The 22,255-nt window shown below is 40.3% G+C and overlaps 1 protein-coding gene and 1 long non-coding RNA gene across 2 annotated transcripts; both read left to right on the plus strand.

Moving 5' to 3' along the window:
- The first annotated feature begins 3,429 nt into the window (after window positions 1–3,429).
- On the plus strand, window positions 3,430–6,400 carry LOC123488822. Its single transcript, XR_006660310.1, has 3 exons — window positions 3,430–4,124; window positions 4,508–4,648; window positions 5,227–6,400. It is a non-coding gene; the product is annotated as an uncharacterized LOC123488822 (long non-coding RNA).
- Window positions 6,401–8,863: 2,463 nt separating this feature from the next.
- LOC121554031 (serine/threonine-protein kinase dst2) lies at window positions 8,864–21,412 on the plus strand. The gene is given in 11 exon segments (XM_041867468.2): window positions 8,864–9,403; window positions 10,486–10,649; window positions 17,363–17,693; window positions 18,400–18,548; window positions 18,622–18,683; window positions 19,002–19,157; window positions 19,371–19,453; window positions 19,703–19,763; window positions 19,894–20,004; window positions 20,007–20,530; window positions 20,532–21,412. Coding segments are annotated over 11 exon segments (1,968 nt in total). The 5' UTR covers window positions 8,864–9,397; the 3' UTR covers window positions 20,853–21,412.
- The last annotated feature ends 843 nt before the right edge of the window (window positions 21,413–22,255 follow it).

Genomic DNA, 22,255 nt, shown 5'->3' on the forward strand with positions numbered 1-22,255 from the left:
TCCCACGGGGGGCCAGTATGATTTTATTTTTATTTTTTTTAATAATGTATGCACTCACGCACTGTAAGTCGCTCTGGATGAGAGTGTCTGCTAAATGACTCAAATTTAAATTTACATTTAAAGGGTAAACATTCTGTTAATGCAGCAGGAGGAAAACCTTTGTACTGTTTTGTATTGGCAGGTTGGCATATATTGGGATGACTCGTGTACTGGAGGAAGCTCTGCAGAGTGGTCACTAGCTGGCACAGCCACAAAGTCATAAAATCACATTTTAAACCTAACCCTAACCACATTGCTAACCCTAATACCTAACCCTAGCCTTAAATTAGTACCAAAAAGCTTGCATGTCAACTTGCATTTTATTGATACCCTAACATGTTCTGAGACAACCTTTGATTGCTTCTTGGAAGTTACTTATCACATCACCTGACAATTTCAAAATGATTGTTTAACTGTTTTTGAGTCCATATTCAATGCAATAGTCTAACTTGCAGGGGAGACCTGACACAGAGAAGTATGGCACCTTCCTCAGTGAAGTCAGTTAACCCACTGGAGTCTTGGTGTTGTCCCTATGACAACTACTACCCTAACACATATCCTAACATAACTGAGTCTTGGTGTTGTCCCTATGACAACTACTACCCTAACACATATCCTAACATAACTGAGTCTTGGTGTTGTCCCTATGACAACTACTACCTAACACATATCCTAACATAACTGAGTCTTTGAGTGTTGTCCCTATGACAACTACTACCCCTAACACATATCCTATCATAACTGAGTCTTGGTGCGTTGTCCCTATGACAACTACTACCCCTAACACATATCCTAACATAACTGAGTCTTGGTGTTGTCCCTATGACAACTACTACCCTAACACATATCCTAACATAACTGAGTCTTGGTGTTGTCCCTATGACAACTACTACCCCTTGACACATATCCTAACATAACTGAGTCTTGGTGTTGTCCCTATGACAACTACTACCCTAACACATATCCTAACATAACTGAGTTTTGGTGTTGTCCCTATGACAACTACTACCCTAAAACATATCCCTAACATAACTGAGTCTTGGTGTTGTCCCTATGACAACTACTACCCTAACACATATCCTAACATAACTGAGTCTTGGTGTTGTCCCTATGACAACTACTACCCTAACACATATCCTAACATAACTGAGTTTTGGTGTTGTCCTTATGACAACTACTACCCTAACACATATCCTAACATAACTGAGTCTTGGTGTTGTCCCTATGACAACTACTACCCTAACACATATCTTAACATAACTGAGTCTTGGTGTTGTCCCTATGACAACTACTACCCTAACACATATCCTAACATAACTGAGTTTTGGTGTTGTCCCTATGACAACTACTACCCTAACACATATCCTAACATAACTGAGTCTTGGTGTTGTCCCTATGACAACTACTACCCTAACACATATCCTATCATAACTGAGTCTTGGTGTTGTCCCTATGACAACTACTACCCTAACACATATCCTAACATAACTGAGTCTTGGTGTTGTCCCTATGACAACTACTACCCTAACACATATCCTAACATAACTGAGTATTGGTGTTGTCCCTATGACAACTATTACCCTGACACATATCCTAACATAACTGAGTCTTGGTGTTGTCCCTATGACAACTACTACCCTAACACATATCCTAACATAACTGAGTTTTGGTGTTGTCCCTATGACAACTACTACCCTAACACATATCCTAACATAACTGAGTCTTGGTGTTGTCCCTATGACAACTACTACCCTAACACATATCCTAACATAACTGAGTCTTGGTGTTGTCCCTATGACAACTACTACCCTAACACATATCCTAACATAACTGAGTTTTGGTGTTGTCCTTATGACAACTACTACCCTAACACATATCCTAACATAACTGAGTCTTGGTGTTGTCCCTATGACAACTACTACCCTAACACATATCCTAACATAACTGAGTCTTGGTGTTGTCCCTATGACAACTACTATCCTAACACATATCCTAACATAACTGAGTCTTGGTGTTGTCCCTATGACAACTACTACCCTAACACATATCCTATCATAACTGAGTCTTGGTGTTGTCCCTATGACAACTACTACCCCTAACACATATCCTAACATAACTGAGTTTTGGTGTTGTCCCTATGACAACTACTACCTAACACATATCCTAACATAACTGAGTCTTGGTGTTGTCCCTATGACAACTACTACCCTAACACATATCCTAACATAACTGAGTCTTGGTGTTGTCCCTATGACAACTACTACCCTAACACATATCCTAACATAACTGAGTTTTGGTGTTGTCCCTATGACAACTACTACCCTAACACATATCCTAACATAACTGAGTATTGGTGTTGTCCCTATGACAACTACTACCCTAACACATATCCTATCATTTTTGTTGGTATTGCATTTTGTCCTGGTGCTCTTTTTACTCAGTCAGCAAGTAGTTAACGGCCAAGGAGCCCCATTGGTTCTGTTGTTGAAAGTGAAGGATCATGATGTATGCCATATAACTTTCCCTTGGATATCCACTGGCCTGTTATCAGTAGTGATGGATCTTGTTCACTTATAAATTATATGATGCCATCTGCTGTAGTTGATGGGACTGTATCATCTTTCAAACCAGTCCTCAACCTTCCTTGTATATGTTTTTCTTTGTTTGATTTATTACTTTTAAAATATATTTCTGTTTAATGAATCCAAATAATCTAGTGTGTGTGTGCTAACAAATCATCAACAATTAGTTTATATCTTGTAAGAATAATGTAACGTGTGTTTGTTGTGTTCAAACTATGATACAAATTCTACATGTTATTGTTATACTTGTGTTTGTGTTTTTCTAAATGAAATACGTTTTTTTTACTATATCTCTTTAGTCACTGGGTCGAAGTTTAAAGGTCAATATCTAAAATAATAGACCACGTTAATTAAAATCTGTTTTATTATTTGGTTTAATCAGCCCAGAAGATACTGACGTGTTGATGGCCAGAAACAAATGAGTTGAAGTGACACGTGCATTCAACTGATGGTCAATTGTTTACAAAAACATTTTATTGAGTCAATGTTCAACTGATCAATAGGGCACTTACAATTATAAATCACACACATTGACAAAGTACAAGCAAAGTAAACACAGAGATGGCCAGAGATGGAAAGGGATCTTGGTCACATTGAAATGGGATGACAAATAAAATCTTAGACAAAATAAATCTATCCTACAATAAATCACTTTTTCCAAACGTTGTTTACAGTTTAGTCATTTAGCAGACGTTCTTATCCAGAGTGACTTACAAGAGCAATTAGGGTTAAGTGCCTTGCTCAAAGGCACATCGGCAGATTTTTCACCTAGTCGGCTTGGGGATTCAAACCAGCGACCTTTCAGTTACTGGCCCAACGCTCCCAACCGCTAGGCTACCTGCCGCCCCTTTTCATCAACAATGGACACATGCATTTTGGAAAAGTATTTTATTGCTATGTATAACAAACGTACATAACAACGTACAAATCAGTCATTCATTAATTAAATCGTTTTGCAGTTATTCAGTCAAGGTGCTTGTTCTAAAATGAAGGGACGTCCAATCGAACGTTATTTTCCAGTTTGTTGCTTTTCTCATGTACTCACTATCTCTTCTTATGTTTGTTTGAGAGACCTGTAGTCACATGGTCTATTAATATAATTCTGTTTGAGAGACCTGTAGTCACATGGTCTATGAATATAATTATGTTTGAGAGACCTGTAGTCACATGGTCTATTAATATAATTCTGTTTGAGAGACCTGTAGTCACATGGTCTATTAATATAATTCTGTTTGAGAGCTCTGTAGTCACATGGTCTATTAATATAATTCAGGAGCATTAGATGGGCGTGTCCTTACAGCTGTTTACCTGGTGTTGTCTCGACAACCGGCACAGGTGATTTTAGATATTGCAAAGGTTCAATTCCTGGAGGTAGGAGACCCAGAAGGGAGGGAGGGTGACATCACATACTTACTACGGCACAGGTCTAGGATGTGTGTTACTACATGTTTTGGTTGACCTTAGAGAGAGAAGGACTGGAGCACACAGCTATAGGAATATTAGGTGAGTGTTTAGTTAACTTGCTGCATGGCTTGCTTATTTACACACACACACACATACAAACGCTATGATCATAGTATTTTGGCAGTGGACACCAGAATTTGCGATTTCCTCATTCAGTAATATTTTTTTCCATAACTTCCTCAGTGTGGTGTGCTAACATTACTTGTTGTGAGAGTCTCCTTAACCGGCTGAGCTGAGATGGAAGTGTCAGATAAACTTTTCTGAACTTTTTCTTGACTTCCTTATTTCTTAATATTAAACATTACTAAAGATTGAGAAATCACTAAATATCCTGTTGTAGTGCATGCTCAGGCCAAACTCCAATGTGGAGAATGTTACCTAACAGAACAAAAGTCCAATGACTACATTTCCCACCTCATCAGCCAGTGCCACTGGGGAGAACCCAGAGGAGTATCAGCAAAGGATCATGGGAGATAGAGTCCAGAGACAACTGCTGACTTCCTACAAAGAGGAGCTGGTCAGAGCTGCATAGAGTTCTCCTGTGTTTCAGAGACCTACAGTGGGTGAGTGACTCATCATAAAGCAACATACTCACTTCCATATTGGCCCCATATATATCTGTAAGATATGATTTAGCTATTTAATGGTTTGATTAGTATTTAGTCAGGGTAATCTGATCCTGGGACAACCATTAGGACCTGTATTAAAGCTATACTGTAGTTCCACCTTCCTCTGTGAAAGGCTATGTGGACATTTCTACACCTTGATGGCACCTATCCTATCCAATCCTGTCAGGGCTTATTTATAGGACTAAAACACAAAACTGACCTCAGATCAGTGTCTAAGGACTTTTTCATCTTTCTCCACAGAGAGAAATGTCATTTTCATGTATTTTAGTGAAAGCACTCCATCTAGCGGTGATTTGTGAAATACGTTGATTAATCATCTGTACCATTTACTTAATTATACTTATTCACAATAGTTGATAGTTATAATACAGTAGAATACAGTACAGTACAATACAGTACAATACAGAACAGTACAGTACAATATAGCATTTATGAGGTTATTTTTCATACACTTCCCTCAAAATAACTGTTCTCCCCTGTGAGTAAAGAGGGGTGTGTCTTCCCCTTGGCAGTGCGGTCCAATGAGGTGGAGGAGAGGGAGGCTACAGATTCCAGTGGAGGAAGGAGGACAGGCAAAGAATCGTCTGTGACAGATTGGAGCTCTTCGTCGCCATAGTGACGGGGTTGTTGATGGGGGTCCTGACAGGTGGTTTTGGGGGTGTTGTCATGGGAGGGTTGACGGGGGCGGTGATATGGTTTACAACAGGACTGGTCAGGAACTGGTGGAGCCCCTGATTCACTGGGAGGCACCATGTGTACTGCATCTTATGGAGGCTTCAAAAAGCATTCATATAGGCTTCATAAGCACTACATAAATCGGTCACAAATCATCTATAATCATTTTTCATGCTCTATAAAAGATGAATAAATGTGAACAAATACATTGATGGTTTTGTCACACAGCTATGCCACATTATGAATCTTTATAGAGCATGATGTACGGTTATAGATTATTTGTGAAGCATTTACGTAGTGTTTATGAAGCCAATATGAAGCATTTATAAGATGCACTTCAAATAAAGCGGGACCCTACTTTTAAAAACTATTCTTATGTATATAGATGGAAGGACTTTGGTGGTGGATCATGTTTCTTGATGCAATTATCAAACTTTGGTTATTAAATATTTGGAAATTAATAAAAGCCCAATAAAGACATAAAATATACAGAGCATATATTGATTATTTTAAAAGATAGATGAAACCCTAATATTCATCACCAGTGCTAGCCTACTTCTGTTAAGTCAGTCCTGATATGGGTCTGAACCTGTTAGTCATCAAGGGATTAAAAGAGAGATTCATCCAGCAATATCTTTCCCTGATTTCATCTGACCAAGTATTCAGATATTGTGTGACAGGAGTTCAAAATCAAATCAAATGTTATTTGTCACATGCGCCGAACACAACAGGTGTGTAGACCTTACAGTGAAATGCTTACTTACAACAACAACACATGACCAGTGCTTAAATTGTAAATCGGGTGGTGACAAAATAATCACCTTTATAATAAAGCACTGCATGCACATCATGGCATTTGCGTAGTGGCATAGAGCAGTAGAGTAGAGGATCTTACAGAAGTTGCACACATGGGGGGATTTTACTTGGGTCCGCGAAGAATTTGGCCTTATATAAACACATTTCATGCAATTCTACCTCATTTTATATGACTGGAGACTAGCAGAATATTTTTTTATTCCGCACATATGATCGAAATGACAGGCTACTTTGACACTGACAAACTGAGATCAATAAAACACACTTGTCTTGAATCCATCAATAGCCCAGGCCTAGGTGTGTGGAGACACATATTGTACAATTACATTTACGTCATTTAGCAGACGCTCTTATCCAGAGTGCATACATATATATATTATATTTTTTCATACTGGCCCCACGTGGGAATCGAACCCACAACCCTGGCGTTGCAAACGCCATGCTCTACCAACTGAGCTACACAGGGCCTACAATATGAGGAGGAAATATAGTTCTAGAAAACAGTGGAGGCTGCTCATTGGAGGACGGCTCATAATAATGGCTGGAACTGAACAAATGGAAACCATGTGTTTGATGTATTTGATACCGTTCCACTGCTCTGCTCCAGCCATTAACACGAGGCCGTCCTCCCCATTTAAGGTGCCACCAACCTCCTGTGGTTTCACTGACTCACCCAATGATGCACAGCTCACTCACTGGTGATGGCCAATACTCTCGTGGTGATGGCCAATACTCTCGTGGTGATGGCCAATACTCTCGTGGTGATGGCCAATACTCTCGTGGTGATGGCCAATACTCTCGTGGTGATGGCCAATACTCTCGTGCCCAAAAGCCTATCTCTTTTGTATCACATTGTAAAACAATGTTTGCTCAACAGGCCTATTTAGAAGTTTATACAATATTTTGGTAGCCTACAATCAGATTAGAGTATTTTCTTTTAAGCAGGAGCCATTTGCTTTCCGACCTGTGTTTTCCTGCGATTGTAGCCTATTTGAAATATTGGGAAAGGCTTGTTCTGGCTGCATGCTGTTCACTGACGGATTTAGTTCTGAGATACAGGCGCGCTTCTCTCTCTCACCGCCCGCAGGAACCGTCACGCGTTGGTCTCAAACATAGTCTATAATGTTGCGCAAAACATAAACCCGGGCCGGCCCAACACGAATTCTAAGAATATCGGGCTGAAAGCAGTGGCGGCTCCTGAAAAAATTCTCAGGAGGGGCAATTTTTCTGATGATTTAGGTGACCTACACACATTTTTAAAAAGATATGTCCAGCAACAACATGAAGACAGGGGCAGCATATAAGTCAATACCAGAATCATTTATTGACTGATCTCAGGGAGTGCTCCTAATCTCAGCTTGTTACCTGTATAAAAGACACCTGTCCACAGAAGCAATCAATCAATCAGATTCCAAACTCTCCACCATGGCCAAGACCAAAGAGCTCTCCAAGGATGTCAGGGACAAGATTGGAGACCTACACAAGGCTGGAATAATAATAATAATAATAATAATATGCCATTTAGCAGACGCTTTTATCCAAAGCGACTTACAGTCATGCGTGCATACATTTTTGTGTATGGGTGGTCCCGGGGATCAAACCCACTACCTTGGCGTTACAAGCGCCGTGCTCTACCAGCTGAGCTACAGAAAGTGGATACTCATGGATGCGCATCGCAATTGTAAAATGTCAACACAATTGGAGACACCACGTCATTTTTGGAGACATGTTATTGACAGTAAACTATTGTAGATGCGACTGCTAACTAAATAAAACATTTTAGCTGGCTAGCTAATCATCTTAGCTAAATGTGGAGCAAACAATTCAGTTATTTACCGTTAATTTGAGGGATTGGGGTGAAAGAAATCGGAGTTACATAGTGATACTTTACGATATACTGTATTGACAATATCGCAATATAACCATATCCACCCTGTCCAAAGTCTCTACTTGGTCTCAGTTCTCCAGTAAACTTGTGATTATCAACACTAACCTCATCGTTGTGGCGGCGGACAGCTAGCCTGTATCCCTCATCCAGTTGAGTGCCAATGTTATTTTTTCGTTCGTACCATTTTTGGAAAATCCTCGGGTGTAGGACTTTCCCCCTTTAGTAGAAACCTGTTGAATTATTAAATTTGGTCTGGGAGGTCCTAATTGTTTCGTTGCCAATTTATCTTCATTTGTTCGACGACAAAAGGAACTTCTTTCAAAGACACAATCGAGTTGGACTGAAGCCTAGCCATTTTGATAGTAGTGAATTGATTGAGGCTGCTACCCGGTTTTTTCTTAGTTACGTTCATTCATGGTTACGTTACGTATGACGAAAGCGCGTAAGTGCAAGCCCTCAGACACCCATAGAGATTGTATTGAAAGCTCTGAAATTTGAAAAAAATAGATTTTACATGGGAGTCTATGACAGACTTCTGGGCAATTTTCAACCTGACTGAAATCGCCCCAAAAGTGGGGGGGGCCATTTGAAGCACGACTTTACCCTGATTGGACATTTAGTGGCACTGTGGCAGATCAGGCGTCTAGATTACAACACTGATAACTACTGTTGCCGTGATATAATTGATTAGAAAAAAAATCCCTTCCTTTTCCCGTTTGGCAGTGCGTCGCCCATATCGCCCTATTGAACACACCGCCCCTGGAAAGTCTACGTTTTACAATTACGTTTTTTTTTTGCAGGATAATGAGGTAATCAGGAGACAACTCGAATGAACTCTGATACCGTTTATTATAATTTGTATATTGCAAACAGTGATTTTCTTTCTCATGTAGATGTACGGATCCGGCTCAAATTAAGCACTGCACATGTCTAGATCAACCAAATATACACGATCAAAGAATAATTCGTGTACACAAAAATAGTGAGCCCCAACTGGGGCTCGAAGCCAGATCCAGCGACAACATTTATAGGCTAATATCAGGTCACTACAAATCTCAACAATGTTGTTATTGTTGTTGTCTTAATGTGTAACAGAATCAGTAAATCCTGCATAAATGATATTTAACCAGAAATGACGTAATAGTAAATGCATAAGAGTGGAAATCCCCACTACTCCCGGACACAGGGCAGCCAGACTCATTTTCAATAAACTATCAGTGAGTAATTCATGCTTCGCTACACTGAACCAAGAAGCCTACATCGAATTGCACACGATTGGCAAACAGTTTCAATAAATCACACCAATGCAGGTAGGTGGTTATGTTTCATAATGATTGCTAATAACATTTTCTATCGAGTAACATTTACATTATTCACGTCAAAGAAAATGTCAGATCCTGAAATGTAACTTCCGTATCTTTGTTTTGTACGCTAAGAATGAGTCTAACAGTTTGCATCGTCAAAGACATGAAAACGCGATCATATTAAGATAAATATTCAAACGTATAAGTGTTTCCGGGTGAATTTACTTACCATATGCCGGGTTTCAACGTATTTGACAAAGACAGTACAGTATGGAGCGAGGCAGGAAATGATGACGTCATCGAGTCTAACGCGAGCTGCGCATGTGCAGGGCGTCAAATCAACGGCACTCCTTCGATATCAAGTTTTTTTTACGAAAATGAAAACGTTTCAGTTTGTCACTTTCAGAAGTTGGATTAATAACATGTTCAACTACTTAAAACATTGGCTCGAATCTAGGTTGTGCCTTTAGATTTCAAGAAAATGAATAACTACGGAAGAATCTTTCACTTCTCTAATTGACTTCTCAAACCACAAACCCCGGCCTGGTCTGTTTGTTTTGTTTCGCAAGCGTTCCCGAAAGTCAACTGATATTGCGCCTCTGGGTTTCGAAACTGTGTATTTGAATGCCAAGAAGAAGCGCGAAGCAGAAAAAGACATCCGTTTAATTAGAACTACAAACATGAACTACAACTCCCACTAATGTCTCTCTTTCCAAAGTTTGCCGGTCTTAAACAACTCAATTCTTTTCATTTTCTAAATTTATATTCATTCAGATCCCCCCCTTGTGTAATCTAAAACACATAAAACCGTTTGATGCATGCAACAACTGAGCAGGGGAACAAAATCTTTGCGACATGCTACTTCTGTAGCAAAAGGGTTTGTTAATTTCACAGGTTATTGACATACAAATCCCAACAAAGAGTTTAATTGCTTTGTGCATATAAACTAATTTGGCCAAATAACTGAGTTGCGTTAGTCTATTATCTACCCTTTTGTGTAAACTCCATATCTTGACTATAAATGTCTTCATGCAATTTTGATAAGTCTGAGTGAAAGTATTTAACATAAGTGTTTTTTTTTATGAAAGATGGAGCTGCCGCTGCCCAGCAGCCCAGCACTGGAGTTGATTGGTAATGACAGTCTGCAGGACTGGGAAGTGATTGGTGGAGGGGGCTTTGGACAGATCCACAAGGCCAGGCATATAAAGTGGAGGTTTGATGTGGCCATCAAGTTGCTGCATTATGATGATGGGTAAATATATGACCATCCCACAGCCGTGCATAAGACAATACTTGAGAGTATGCATGTTGATTCTGTTTGCTCCAGTGCATTCAAAATCTCTATTAGGCCCTGGCCAATATGAAAGGAAAACTAAATGAACTGCATTACAATATATACGTTTTTAATTATGTCCACCATTTTGATTAAAGGTGCAATCTGTAACTTTTATCTGGTTTAAAGTGCTGCCCCTACAGTCTTTGTTAAATATTTGTGTTGTTGTGGTTGCTCTTAGGTCAAATGTGTTTACGTCAATGTACCACTAGGGGGAGTAAAGGTTTCAGAATGCAACGTTAAGGCTCTAGTCCACGCGTCAAACTCATTCCACGGAGGGCCGAGTCTCTGCGGGTTTTCGCTCCTCCCTTGTACTTGATTGATGAATTAAGGTCACTAATTAGTAAGGAACTCCCCTCACCTGATTGTCTAGGTCTTAATTGAAAGAAGAAGAAAAAAAAACGCGGAGTAACTAGGGCCTCCATAGAATGAGTTTGACACCCCTGCTCTAGTTCATGAGCCAGGGGTGGTCAGACCGGCTCATGTGGCGTGATGATGTCTCATAGTGATTTTTTTTTAAAGGTCTATTTCCCTAGAGTTTGAAAAGTTGTGAAAGCAGTGCAGCAATGGAGCTTTCTCTGTGATATCACTCTTATCTTTCATCCCTCCATCACATAGATTTTACCCGAAGGGATTTTACCCCTATGACAAACAATGGCAGTATACAAGAAGTTATTGCTCACGTATACCCTCGTCATTGGAAAGCTAAGATTCACAGCTATCCGTTAGACACATTTTCGGTCAACAGAAATGTTACCTTTGACCTCTAGGGTACATATCAGAATTACCTGCTTTAAAAAGATAACCCTGATACATTTTAAACTTTGTTTGACAAGTGGTTCTAAAAAGTTAATGAAATTACCTTTCAAATGATATATAATATAACCAACTTTGAAAATACCAGCTACAACTATTTAAAAATTGCCCAAATTGTGCCATGTGACATTAGAATGTTGGAAGCATAGCCATGGAATTCCATGTAGTGGGGCAGCTATGTTTTTGGATTGTGACACACAGCTAGAACAGGGCTTTAAAAAGATTTGTAGATACAGGGCTGAAGGGTCATTCTAGAATATGAGGGAGGGGTGAACCTACACTCTTAGAAATAAGTGTTTGGTTAGGGTACAGTATTTTTCCCTGGGGTACAAAAATATCAAAATACACATATTGTACCTTCAGAGGTACACATATGATCTCACGTGGTACTCACATAGTACCCTTTTAGGGTACATGTGCGGATAATCTAGTATAAAATCTTAAACATCCACTATACAACATTTTGAAGGTAATGTCACTCTCAATGTACGGTGAAGGTACATTTAAGTTTCTCAGGGTTCAAATGTATTTTGTGTGCCCTAAATTCTCGATGGTACTGATCTGTACCTTCAGAAAAGCTACAAATAGACAATGTATTGAATAGAGGTACATCTTTGTTCCCACCATAAGGTACAATGACACATTTTTGCCACTTTAAAGGAACTAACGGCTTTGTCACTGGGGTGGTACTCTAAAAAGGCACATTTGTACCATAGTCATTATCATATTTCCCAGCATGCTCTACTGCAGGTTTATTTTTAAGAATAGTTTTTAATATCTGTGTTTTTGAATCTTTATTGATTGATTGATTAATCTTATGCTACACAAAGATAAATACCTTACATTTTTTCTTAATCCGATCAGTTAGTTAGATTTATTGCACCCGTTAATGAAATGGTTGTTCCAGTTTAAATGGTTTAGGTAGTCTCCTTTATCAATGTTCCTAACCCTGGTTGTCATTCTGAATGCAGGTTGCGGGTGAGTAGAAATTCCAGCTGTTGGATATCTTATCTCTGTCTGTATTCCAATAGGAATTACACATCACTTTGCATGCCAGCATAATGTGACTTGCAAAGTGATGTGGCCTGTAAACCATGAGTTTCAGGCCACTGTATTAGGGTAAAACTAGGCCTCAGAATAAGGCCTTATGATATATGTAATGTATTCTCATAAAGAGTTTAACGTTCACCTAGTAATTCACTTGGTGAAGACCACAGGACTGAAATTGAACGAATTCAACATTCATGTCTAACAAAACACAGTCATGGGTGGTAACTCTATAATTCACTCGAAAAGTCAAGGCACACTGGGAAATTATTTTATTCTGTACAAGATGGTGCTGACAGACATGGTTGCCCTGTTTCTAGCTCCTAGCCAACTGCAGTATTTTGTTTTTTTTGTGTGTTATTTCTTACATTATTTGCTCAGAACATTTCTTGCATTATTACCTACAGCAGGAAAAAACTTTTGGATATTAGATTTGAAGATCATGTAGGACCTCAGCCACCCGAGCCGCGGCCTGTTCATAAATTATGCAGACGGCTTATGAAAATGAGTTTGTATTGACGTGTGTCAATCTAACTAACATAATACACAAATCCCCATCAAAATCTGTCAGTTTAAGCTAGAGATATCTGTCTCAATCCAACGCATCCACTGTCGGCTTTCCGCATCTTCGGTGGAAGTTGGGCGAGCTACAGCGGTGATTGTCAGACCATGAGACGTTACGAAAATCGGTCTTCTCACGAAAACGTCTCCAGCGTCCGAACGGTTTGGCCTATAAAACTATTATGACCACAGGTGTCACGGGAGTCGTCTGAAGGTAACCCATACAAACAAATTGAAGTATGGAGGTAGTTTTGTGCCCCCAAAAATAAGGGCTTAATTATGTGTCCAAAAAAAATAACAAAATTGTCAAAGCATTGACAAACTAATGCCGTCATGAAGAACAAGCTGACAATGTATTGACGAAGCACTGACAAACTAATGCCCTTTTGTATACACTGCAAAACCATGAAACGTGACACATTTATAACCTAAATGTAAGTGTTTACATTTAAACATTAGGCATTTAGATTTGCCAATAAGAGTTCTCATCTTAAACACAGGCGTTTAGAATGCAAAATTAAACATGATAGTCAGGTTTTTCCCATCAGTTTCCAACCAGGAGAACACCTACAGTGAGGGGAAAAAAGTATTTGATCCCCTGCTGATTTTGTACGTTTGCCCACTGACAAAGAAATGATCAGTCTATAATTTTAATGGTAGGTTTATTTGAACAGTGAGAGACAGAATAACAACAACAAAAAATCCAGAAAAACGCATGTCAAAAATGTTAGAAATTGATTTGTATTTTAATTAGGGAAATAAGTATTTGACCCCCTCTCAATCAGAAAGATTTCTCTCTCCCAGGTGTCTTTTTATACAGGTAACGAGCTGAGATTAGGAGCACACTCTTAAAGGGAGTGCTCCTAATCTCAGTTTGTTACATGTATAAAAGACACCTGTCCACAGAAAAACTTACATTTTTCGAAACTAATCCAATCTGTAAAGGGTTGAATTTATTGCACCCGTTACTGAGAAGGTTGTTCCAGTTTAGATGGTGTAGGTTGTCTTGTTTGTTAAGTCCTTCACCATAGCAGTCATTCTGAGTGCAGGTTGTGGGTCATAAAATATTGAAATAGCTGGATATCCTCCCTCTGGCTGGATTCTGATAGGAATTACTAATCACCACAAACCAGCATACTGTGACTTGCAGGTATGATGTGTCCCATGAGACAGGATTTTCAGCCAACGATGTCGAGGATAACTAGACCATAACTAAAGGCTGAGGATAACTAGGCCATAACTAAATGCTGAGGATAACTAGACCATAACTAAAGGCTGAGGATAACTAGACCATAACTAAAGGCTGAGGATAACTAGGCCATAACTAAATGCTGAGGATAACTAGACCATAACTAAAGGCTGAGGATAACTAGGCCATAACTAAAGGCTGAGGATAACTAGACCATAACTAAAGGCTGAGGATAACTTGACCATAACTAAAGGCTGAGGATAACTAGACCATAACTAAAGGCTGAGGATAACTAGGCCATAACTAAAGGCTGAGGATAACTAGGCCATAACTAAATGCTGAGGATAACTAGACCATAACTAAAGGCTGAGGATAACTAGGCCATAACTAAAGGCTGAGGATAACTAGACCATAACTAAAGGCTGAGGATAACTTGACCATAACTAAAGGCTGAGGATAACTTGACCATAACTAAAGGCTGAGGATAACTAGACCATAACTAAAGGCTGAGGATAACTAGGCCATAACTAAAGGCTGAGGATAACTAGGCCATAACTAAATGCTGAGGATAACTAGACCATAACTAAAGGCTGAGGATAACTAGGCCATAACTAAATGCTGAGGATAACTAGACCATAACTGAAGGCTGAGGATAACTTGACCATAACTAAAGGTTGAGGATAACTAGGCCATAACTAAAGGCTGAGGATAACTAGGCCATAACTAAAGGCTGAGGATAACTAGACCATAACTGAAGGCTGAGGATAACTAGGCCATAACTAAATGCTGAGGATAACTAGGCCATAACTAAAGGCTGAGGATAACTAGGCCATAACTAAAGGCTGAGGATAACTAGGCCATAACTAAAGCCTGAGGATAACTAGGCCATAACTGAAGGCCTTGTGACGTGAAATGTGTGGTCATAAAGGGTTTACTTTTAATTGAAACACCTTCACTTAGGCAGTCACTTGGTGAAGGCTTCAGCAATAGATGTTATTGAATGGAACAATCTTGTCTCTGTCACTAACAAACACATTCATGGGTGGGTATCTCTCACATTCAGTCGAAAGGCATGCAGGGATATATGCAAAGACGGCTTTACACCATACAGTGTTAAAACAACATCCCCAGTGTTCAGTGTTTAAAACCTAAACACTTTGTGCTGAATAAATGTGTTCATGCGTTTGAAAAGTGTTAGAGCGAATGAATATGTTCTGGTGTTTACAATCTAAACACTGTGGCGCGTTTTCATTAATGCCTTGACACGTTTAAAAAGTGTTACAGAAAAGAGTTTAGTTGTGTTCAGATCCTAAACACTCAGTTTCACAGTGTAACTGCTAACAGTACAGTGGAACAGCTAACGAAGAGCTACTGAATAAAGTATTGCCGTCCTAAAGAAGTTCCATTTTAGTATTCTTTGAGTCCACCTGGCCTTCATCCCAGGATTCACGTATTTACCCACAGAAGCCTTTTTCCAATATGGCCGCCAAACAACTGAATGGGGTCTTATTGGATCAACCACATGAAAATATAATACGGTGTACTGGTCCCATGCAGCTCAGTTGGTAGGGTTGTGAGTTTGATTCCCGCAGTGGACCAGTATGAAAATGTAAGTCACTCTGGATAAGAGTGTCTGCTAAATTACTAAAATGTACTATAGTATTCACTGTAGTGTTTTTGCAGAAAAAAAGTCTACGTTGAATACTACAGTCAATACAGTAGTATTATACTACAGTAGTATTGACTGTTTCTGTAGAAAGGGTTCTAAATGGAACCCAAAAGTGTTCTACCTAGAACCAAAAAGGGTTCTTCAAAGGGTTCACCTATGGAGACAGCCGAAGAACCATTTAAGGTTCTAGATAGCATTTTTTTTTTTAAAGAGTGTAAACACGGTAGTAAAAGAAAAATGTAGTATATACCATAGTAATTAATGTAGTGTTTTTTGCGGATTGTAGTATACTGTAGTATTTACTGGTGTTTTTGCAGACATTACCGTAGTAGTTACTATTTTTATTTTTTTATTTGACATGGAATTGCAGGCTTTCTACTTGAGGAAACCGACTGGCACAATATTAAAGTAGCACATTTTCCAAAACCTGTAGGTAGGTAGGACTGGGGTCTGAACGGATAGTTCAGCGCTTCTGCTCTTTTCCATAACCTTTTATGAAAACAGTTAATAGGAAACATTGTATATCATTTGAATAAGCTCACATCCATGACTATTCACTTGTACATATCCATTTTAAATGTTTGAAGATAAAATATTCAGAAGTCAGCAATTCATAGAGCTTTTAGGGCACCTTGTTAACACAATTCTGTGATTAATGTAACATCTTTATACATCTGGGCCATGTGGTCGTGTATTCTACATCACTATGAACATTTTAAGATATTATTGGGCATACTACAATTATACTTCATTCAGGTAAGGTCATGCTAAATTAATCCAATAAGACCCCATTGAGTTGTTTGGCGGCCATATTGGAATAAGGCTTCTGTCGGGCTATCCTGTGATGGCCCTGTATTGGTAAATCCTGTGATGGCCCTGCATCTACAAATATTTTTAAAACCCTGTTCTACCGGTGTGTGTGAAATTTGGTACCTCTATCAACAAAGTTACAATCCAAAAACATAGCTTCCCCTCTTCATGGAATTCTATGGCTAAGCTTCCAACATTCTGATGTCAATGGCACAATATGGGTGGTTTTTAAACAATAGTTGTAGCTGGTGCTTTCAAAGTTGGTTATCTTATATATAAATTGAAAGGTAATTTCATGACCTTTCAGTACCACTTGTCAAACAACGTTTTAAAGCAATGCATACAGGTAATTCTAATATGTAACCTAGAGGTCAAAGGTCAAAGTTCTGTTGACCCGAACATTCCCGAAAATGAGTCTGATGGATAGCTGTAATCTTTCAAATTAAATATGATTAAAGGGTATACAGTATGTGAGCAATAACTTGTTGGTCTGTCCCCCCCCCCCTGCACACACACACACTCACACACACCTCATTCCAGTTCTAGCACTTCCCTGCTTAAGGAGGTAAAAAATATGCAGAAGGGAGGGAGCCCCCATGTGCTGAGGATTCTGGGGGTGTACCAGGGGTGCCCTCCATCTCCAGGTAGAGGCCCCTCCACCCAGCTGGGTATTGTGATGGAGTTAATGAAGATAGGCTCACTGGCGACCCTCCAGGCAACCCTCTCTGGCCCCCCACCCTGGCCCCTGTCCTTCCGCCTGGCCCACCAGATCGCTCTGGGAATCAACTTCCTCCACAACCTCCCTCAGCCACTTCTGCATCGCGACCTGAAGCCCAATAACGTGCTGCTGGATGACAACCTTAATGCAAAGGCAAGTCCCAAGATCCTGAGTCTATACTAGTGGTGAGATCAATCTGAACTATATGCAGTCATCACTACCCACTGGCAGTGTAAATATTTACTCAACTGTCATTCTATGTGAATGACATGACTATTTCTGTTTAGTCTATGTGAAGCCCATCTCTCTCTCTCTCTCTCTCTCTCTCTCTCTCTCTCTCTCTCTCTCTCTCTCTCTCTTTCTTTCTTTTTCTCTCTCTTTCTTGCTGTCTCTCTCACTCTCGCTGTCTTTCAATTCAATTTAAGGGGCTTTATTGGCATGGGAAATATATGTTTACATAGTCCCCTGTAGCTCAGTTGGTAGAGCATGGCGTTTGCAAAGCCAGGGTTGTGGGTTTGTTTCCCACAGGGGGCCAGTATGAAAACATGTATGCACTCACTAACTGTAAGTCGCTCTGGATAAGAGCGTCTGCTAGATGACTCAAATGTAAATTGCCAAAGCAAGTGAAATAGATAATAAAAAATGTTACAGTAAACATTAGACTCACAAAAGTTCCAAAAGAATAAAGGCATTTCAAATGTCATATTATGTCTATATACAGTGTTGCAAGGATGTGCAAATGTCTCTCTCTCTCTCTCTCTCTCTCTCTCTCTCTCTCTCTCTCTCTCTCTCTCTCTCTCTCTCTCTCTCTCTCTCTCGCTGTCTCTCTCACTGTCTCTTTCCCTCTCTCTCTCTCTAGCTTACAGATTTTGGCCTTGCCGAAGTCTCCCATAGTGTTTTGAAGACATCCAGAGAGGAGCCTGGGGAGGAAGGAGGCACTCTTAGCTACATGCCCCCTGAGGCTTTTGGATCATCATATGAACCAACTCGAGCCACTGATATCTACAGGTACAACACTGAGAGACAGCAGTCAGAAAGTACCGTGGACATTTGATTACTCTCTGTATTTCCTCTCTCTCAGCTATGGCATACTGCTGTGGTCCATCTTCACTGGAAAGGAGCCCTATTATGCAGATAACCCTTGTAAGTGGAAATTCAATGTCACTGTTAAGCACACACACACACACACACACACACACACACACACACACACACACACATTAACACATACACACACACACATTAACACACACACACACACACACACATTAACACATACACACACACACACACATTGACACACACACACATTAACGCACACGTTAACACAAACATCTTCCTCTCCGTCTCTGTCATCCATCTCACCCGTCACTACTCACTATTAGTTAGATTTCCTGTTGTCTTTATGTCACTCACCTTCTCACTCCCTCCCAAATTCCTCACCCTTTGCCTCTCCTGTAGATCTCCAGTCCAGAATGGTGAGGTTACGGGTCCCCATGGGCGACAGGCCTCCTCTGGAGGCAGTGGACAGGGACCAGGCTGGTGGGCTGGGGGAGATGGTTGACCTCATGGTAAAGTGCTGGGACCAACAGCCCTCTAAGAGACCCCATTTCCTGGGTGAGACTACAGGAAGGTTGTTTTATACTTTGCCCTGTCACTTTATGTGTAACAGGTGTCATTCATCAGATGATTGAACCTGTTTGTGTACCTTGGTATGTTGTTTGGTCGTTCATATTGGGAACCCAGGACCAACTATTGATTGGACGTTTATGTCAGCAGTCTGTCACAAGGGACTATTTGGTGGTTTAACTCTTTTTCCTTATTATTCAGATTGCCTCACTGTGACAGAGAGAACATATGAGAGGCACAAGCAATCAATAAACGAAGTTGTCCATCAAGTGCTCCATAAACTGGTACTGTACAAGACACTCTGATTCAAAGCCTCTATATGTGTAACATTCACTTATAGCAACGTAACTGGAACACTCCTCATTTTAGCTCCCCATTTCATCTCTCTCTCTCTCTCTCTCTCTCTCTCTCTCTCTCTCTCTCTCTCTCTCTCTCTCTCTCTCTCTCTGTCTCTCATACCATTTCTGTAGGAGGAGGAGAGAGAGAGACAGGAGGAGGAGAGAGAGAGACAGGAGGAGGAGAGAGAGAGACAGGAGGAGGAGAGAGAGAGACAGGAGGAGAGAGAGAGACAGGAGGAGGAGATAGAGAGACAGAGTAAGTACATTTTTGTTGTTATAATAATCATCAACATTACTATGTACTGTAAATTACATTATTTGAATAATTTACTTGATCATTTATTTAGCATATAATGGTGCCTCTATGTTCTTTTTGTTATTAACAGAAACTGGTCTAGCTGATCTGAGAATAGTTCTGGTGGGGAAGACTGGAGCAGGGAAGAGCGCAACAGGAAACACCATCCTGGGCAGGGAGGGGTTTAAAGAAGACTCCTCCCCGTGTCTGTGACTGCTCAGTGTGAGAAACAGAGTGGAGAGGTGGATGGAAGGAAGATTGATGTGATTGACACGCCAGGACTCTTTGACACAACAGTCACTATAGAGAAAATGAAATGTGAACTAGAAAGATGCTTCTATATGTCAGTCCCAGGACCTCACGCCTTCCTGCTGGTGATCAGACTAGGGGTAAGGTTCACAGAGGAGGAGAGGAACACTGTGAAGTGGATCCAGGAGAACTTTGGAGAAGAGGCGTCAAAGTACACCATGGTGCTGTTCACCGGAGGAGACCAGCTGAGAAAAAAATCTGTTGAGCAGTTTGTAGGAGAAAGTGTTAACCTCCAGGATCTCATCAGCAAATGTGGAGGTGGATATCACTCTGTCATCAATGACAGTGACAGTAACACCAACCCTGACCAAGTACCAGAGCTGCTGAAGAAGATAGAGGAGATGGTGAAGAGGAATGGAGGACAACACTACACCAACGAGATGTACCAGGAGGTCCAGAGAAAGATCGAAGAGGAGGAGGAGAGGAAGAGAGAGGAGGGAAAGGAAGAAACAAGAGGAGGCAATCAGGAAACAAGAGGAGGCAATCAGGAAACGGGAAGAGGAGGTGAGGAGAGAGGAGGAAATTAAGAGAGAGGAGGAGTTGAGGAAGATAGAAGAGGAGAGACAGGAGGAGAGGAGGAAGACGGAAGAGGAGAGACAGGAGGAGAGGAAGAAGACAGAAGAGGAGAGGAGGAAGATGGAAGAGGAGAGGAGGAAGATGGAAGAGGAGAGGATGAAGATGGAAGAGGAGAGGAGGAAGCGTAACAGGAGAAATTGGTTCCAGCGGGTTTTAAACCTTTAACCTTGTTGTGGCCAGCACCATGTTCTAACCCACCGAGCCGAACTGTGTGTAGTTTAATCTTTATATACAAATTAACAATACTTTTAACGTCATAACATGTCATAATCAAACCAATCTTCAACTTTCCTTTCATATTAAATTCCTATTTTTCAATAAATATAAAAACATGCTGATTATTACTTTACTGGGTCATTGATTGTAGACTTTACTATCTGTAGGTAGGTAATTCACTCTGGATAAAAAAATATGCTGTCTGTTTCTATGACTGTATATGGCTCAGCTAATGTTAAATACATCCCAACCCTCCCTTGAGCTTAAGTCACCAGCACCATCTCACACCTAAATTCATGTTTTTCTGTTCATTAGTGTCCCACTGTCCACCAATGTTATTAAAGTATGGTTCCCACCTTCTGGTTGATTTCCTGATTTCATGGCTACTTGTGCTTGTCTCCTTATGTTTGTTTGTCAACATCAGACTTGTTTTGTTGGTTTTTACATGTAAGATGTAATTCACTGTCTACCTGCTGACATAATAAGAAATAAAATCATCCATCATTCTATTGAGTTTTCCCCTCTTGTATTTATTGAGACTCAGAGAACTACTGATGTACTAGAGATTCAGGACAGCTATGCCCTTTTATACAACGGGGTGGGTCTAATCCTGAATGCTGATTGGTTAATACCGCATTCCAGCCGGTGTCTATTCCACAAGTTTGCCAGCTCTGAATACTGTCTGTGATTAAGGAATGATGACGCAGGAACGTCACAGACAGCCTTTGCGTTTGAATTCATCTCACACACAAACTTCAGGTAGATTTGATTTGATGTTATTGATTGTATTATTACGCGTCTTCAGAATGCCCAGCCCACATGGGCTTATAAAACACTGTATTCATCATTTGCAATTGCATTTATAGTGTTACTAATCTTGAAAATCCAGAACTAAAATATTGCCTGGTACTTGATTAAGTTCTGGAGGGAGAGGTATGAGAAAATATACCAGAAATATAGCTGTGAGCACCAATGGGGTTTACAGGATCTTTTTGTCAAATATTAAAATCTCAGTTGGTACACTCCACATAAGCATTCCAACAGACAGTACATCAATACACTCTCACAGCTGTAGTTACGTGACAGTACATCAATACACTCTCACAGCTGTAGTTACGTGACAGTATTTCTGGTCTGATGAAACCAAGATTGAACTCTTTGGCCTGAATGCCAAACGTCACGTCTGGAGGAAACCTGGCACCATCCCTACGGTGAAGCATTGTGGTGGTAGCATCATGCTGTTGGGATGTTTTTCAGCGGCAGGGACTGGGAGGCTATTCAGGATTGAGGTAAAGATGAACGGAGCAAAGTACAGAGAGATCCTTGACTGGGGGCGAAGGTTCACCTTTCAA

Source organism: Coregonus clupeaformis, unplaced genomic scaffold (genome assembly GCF_020615455.1).
Source record: "Coregonus clupeaformis isolate EN_2021a unplaced genomic scaffold, ASM2061545v1 scaf2516, whole genome shotgun sequence".
Taxonomy (NCBI): domain Eukaryota; kingdom Metazoa; phylum Chordata; class Actinopteri; order Salmoniformes; family Salmonidae; genus Coregonus; species Coregonus clupeaformis.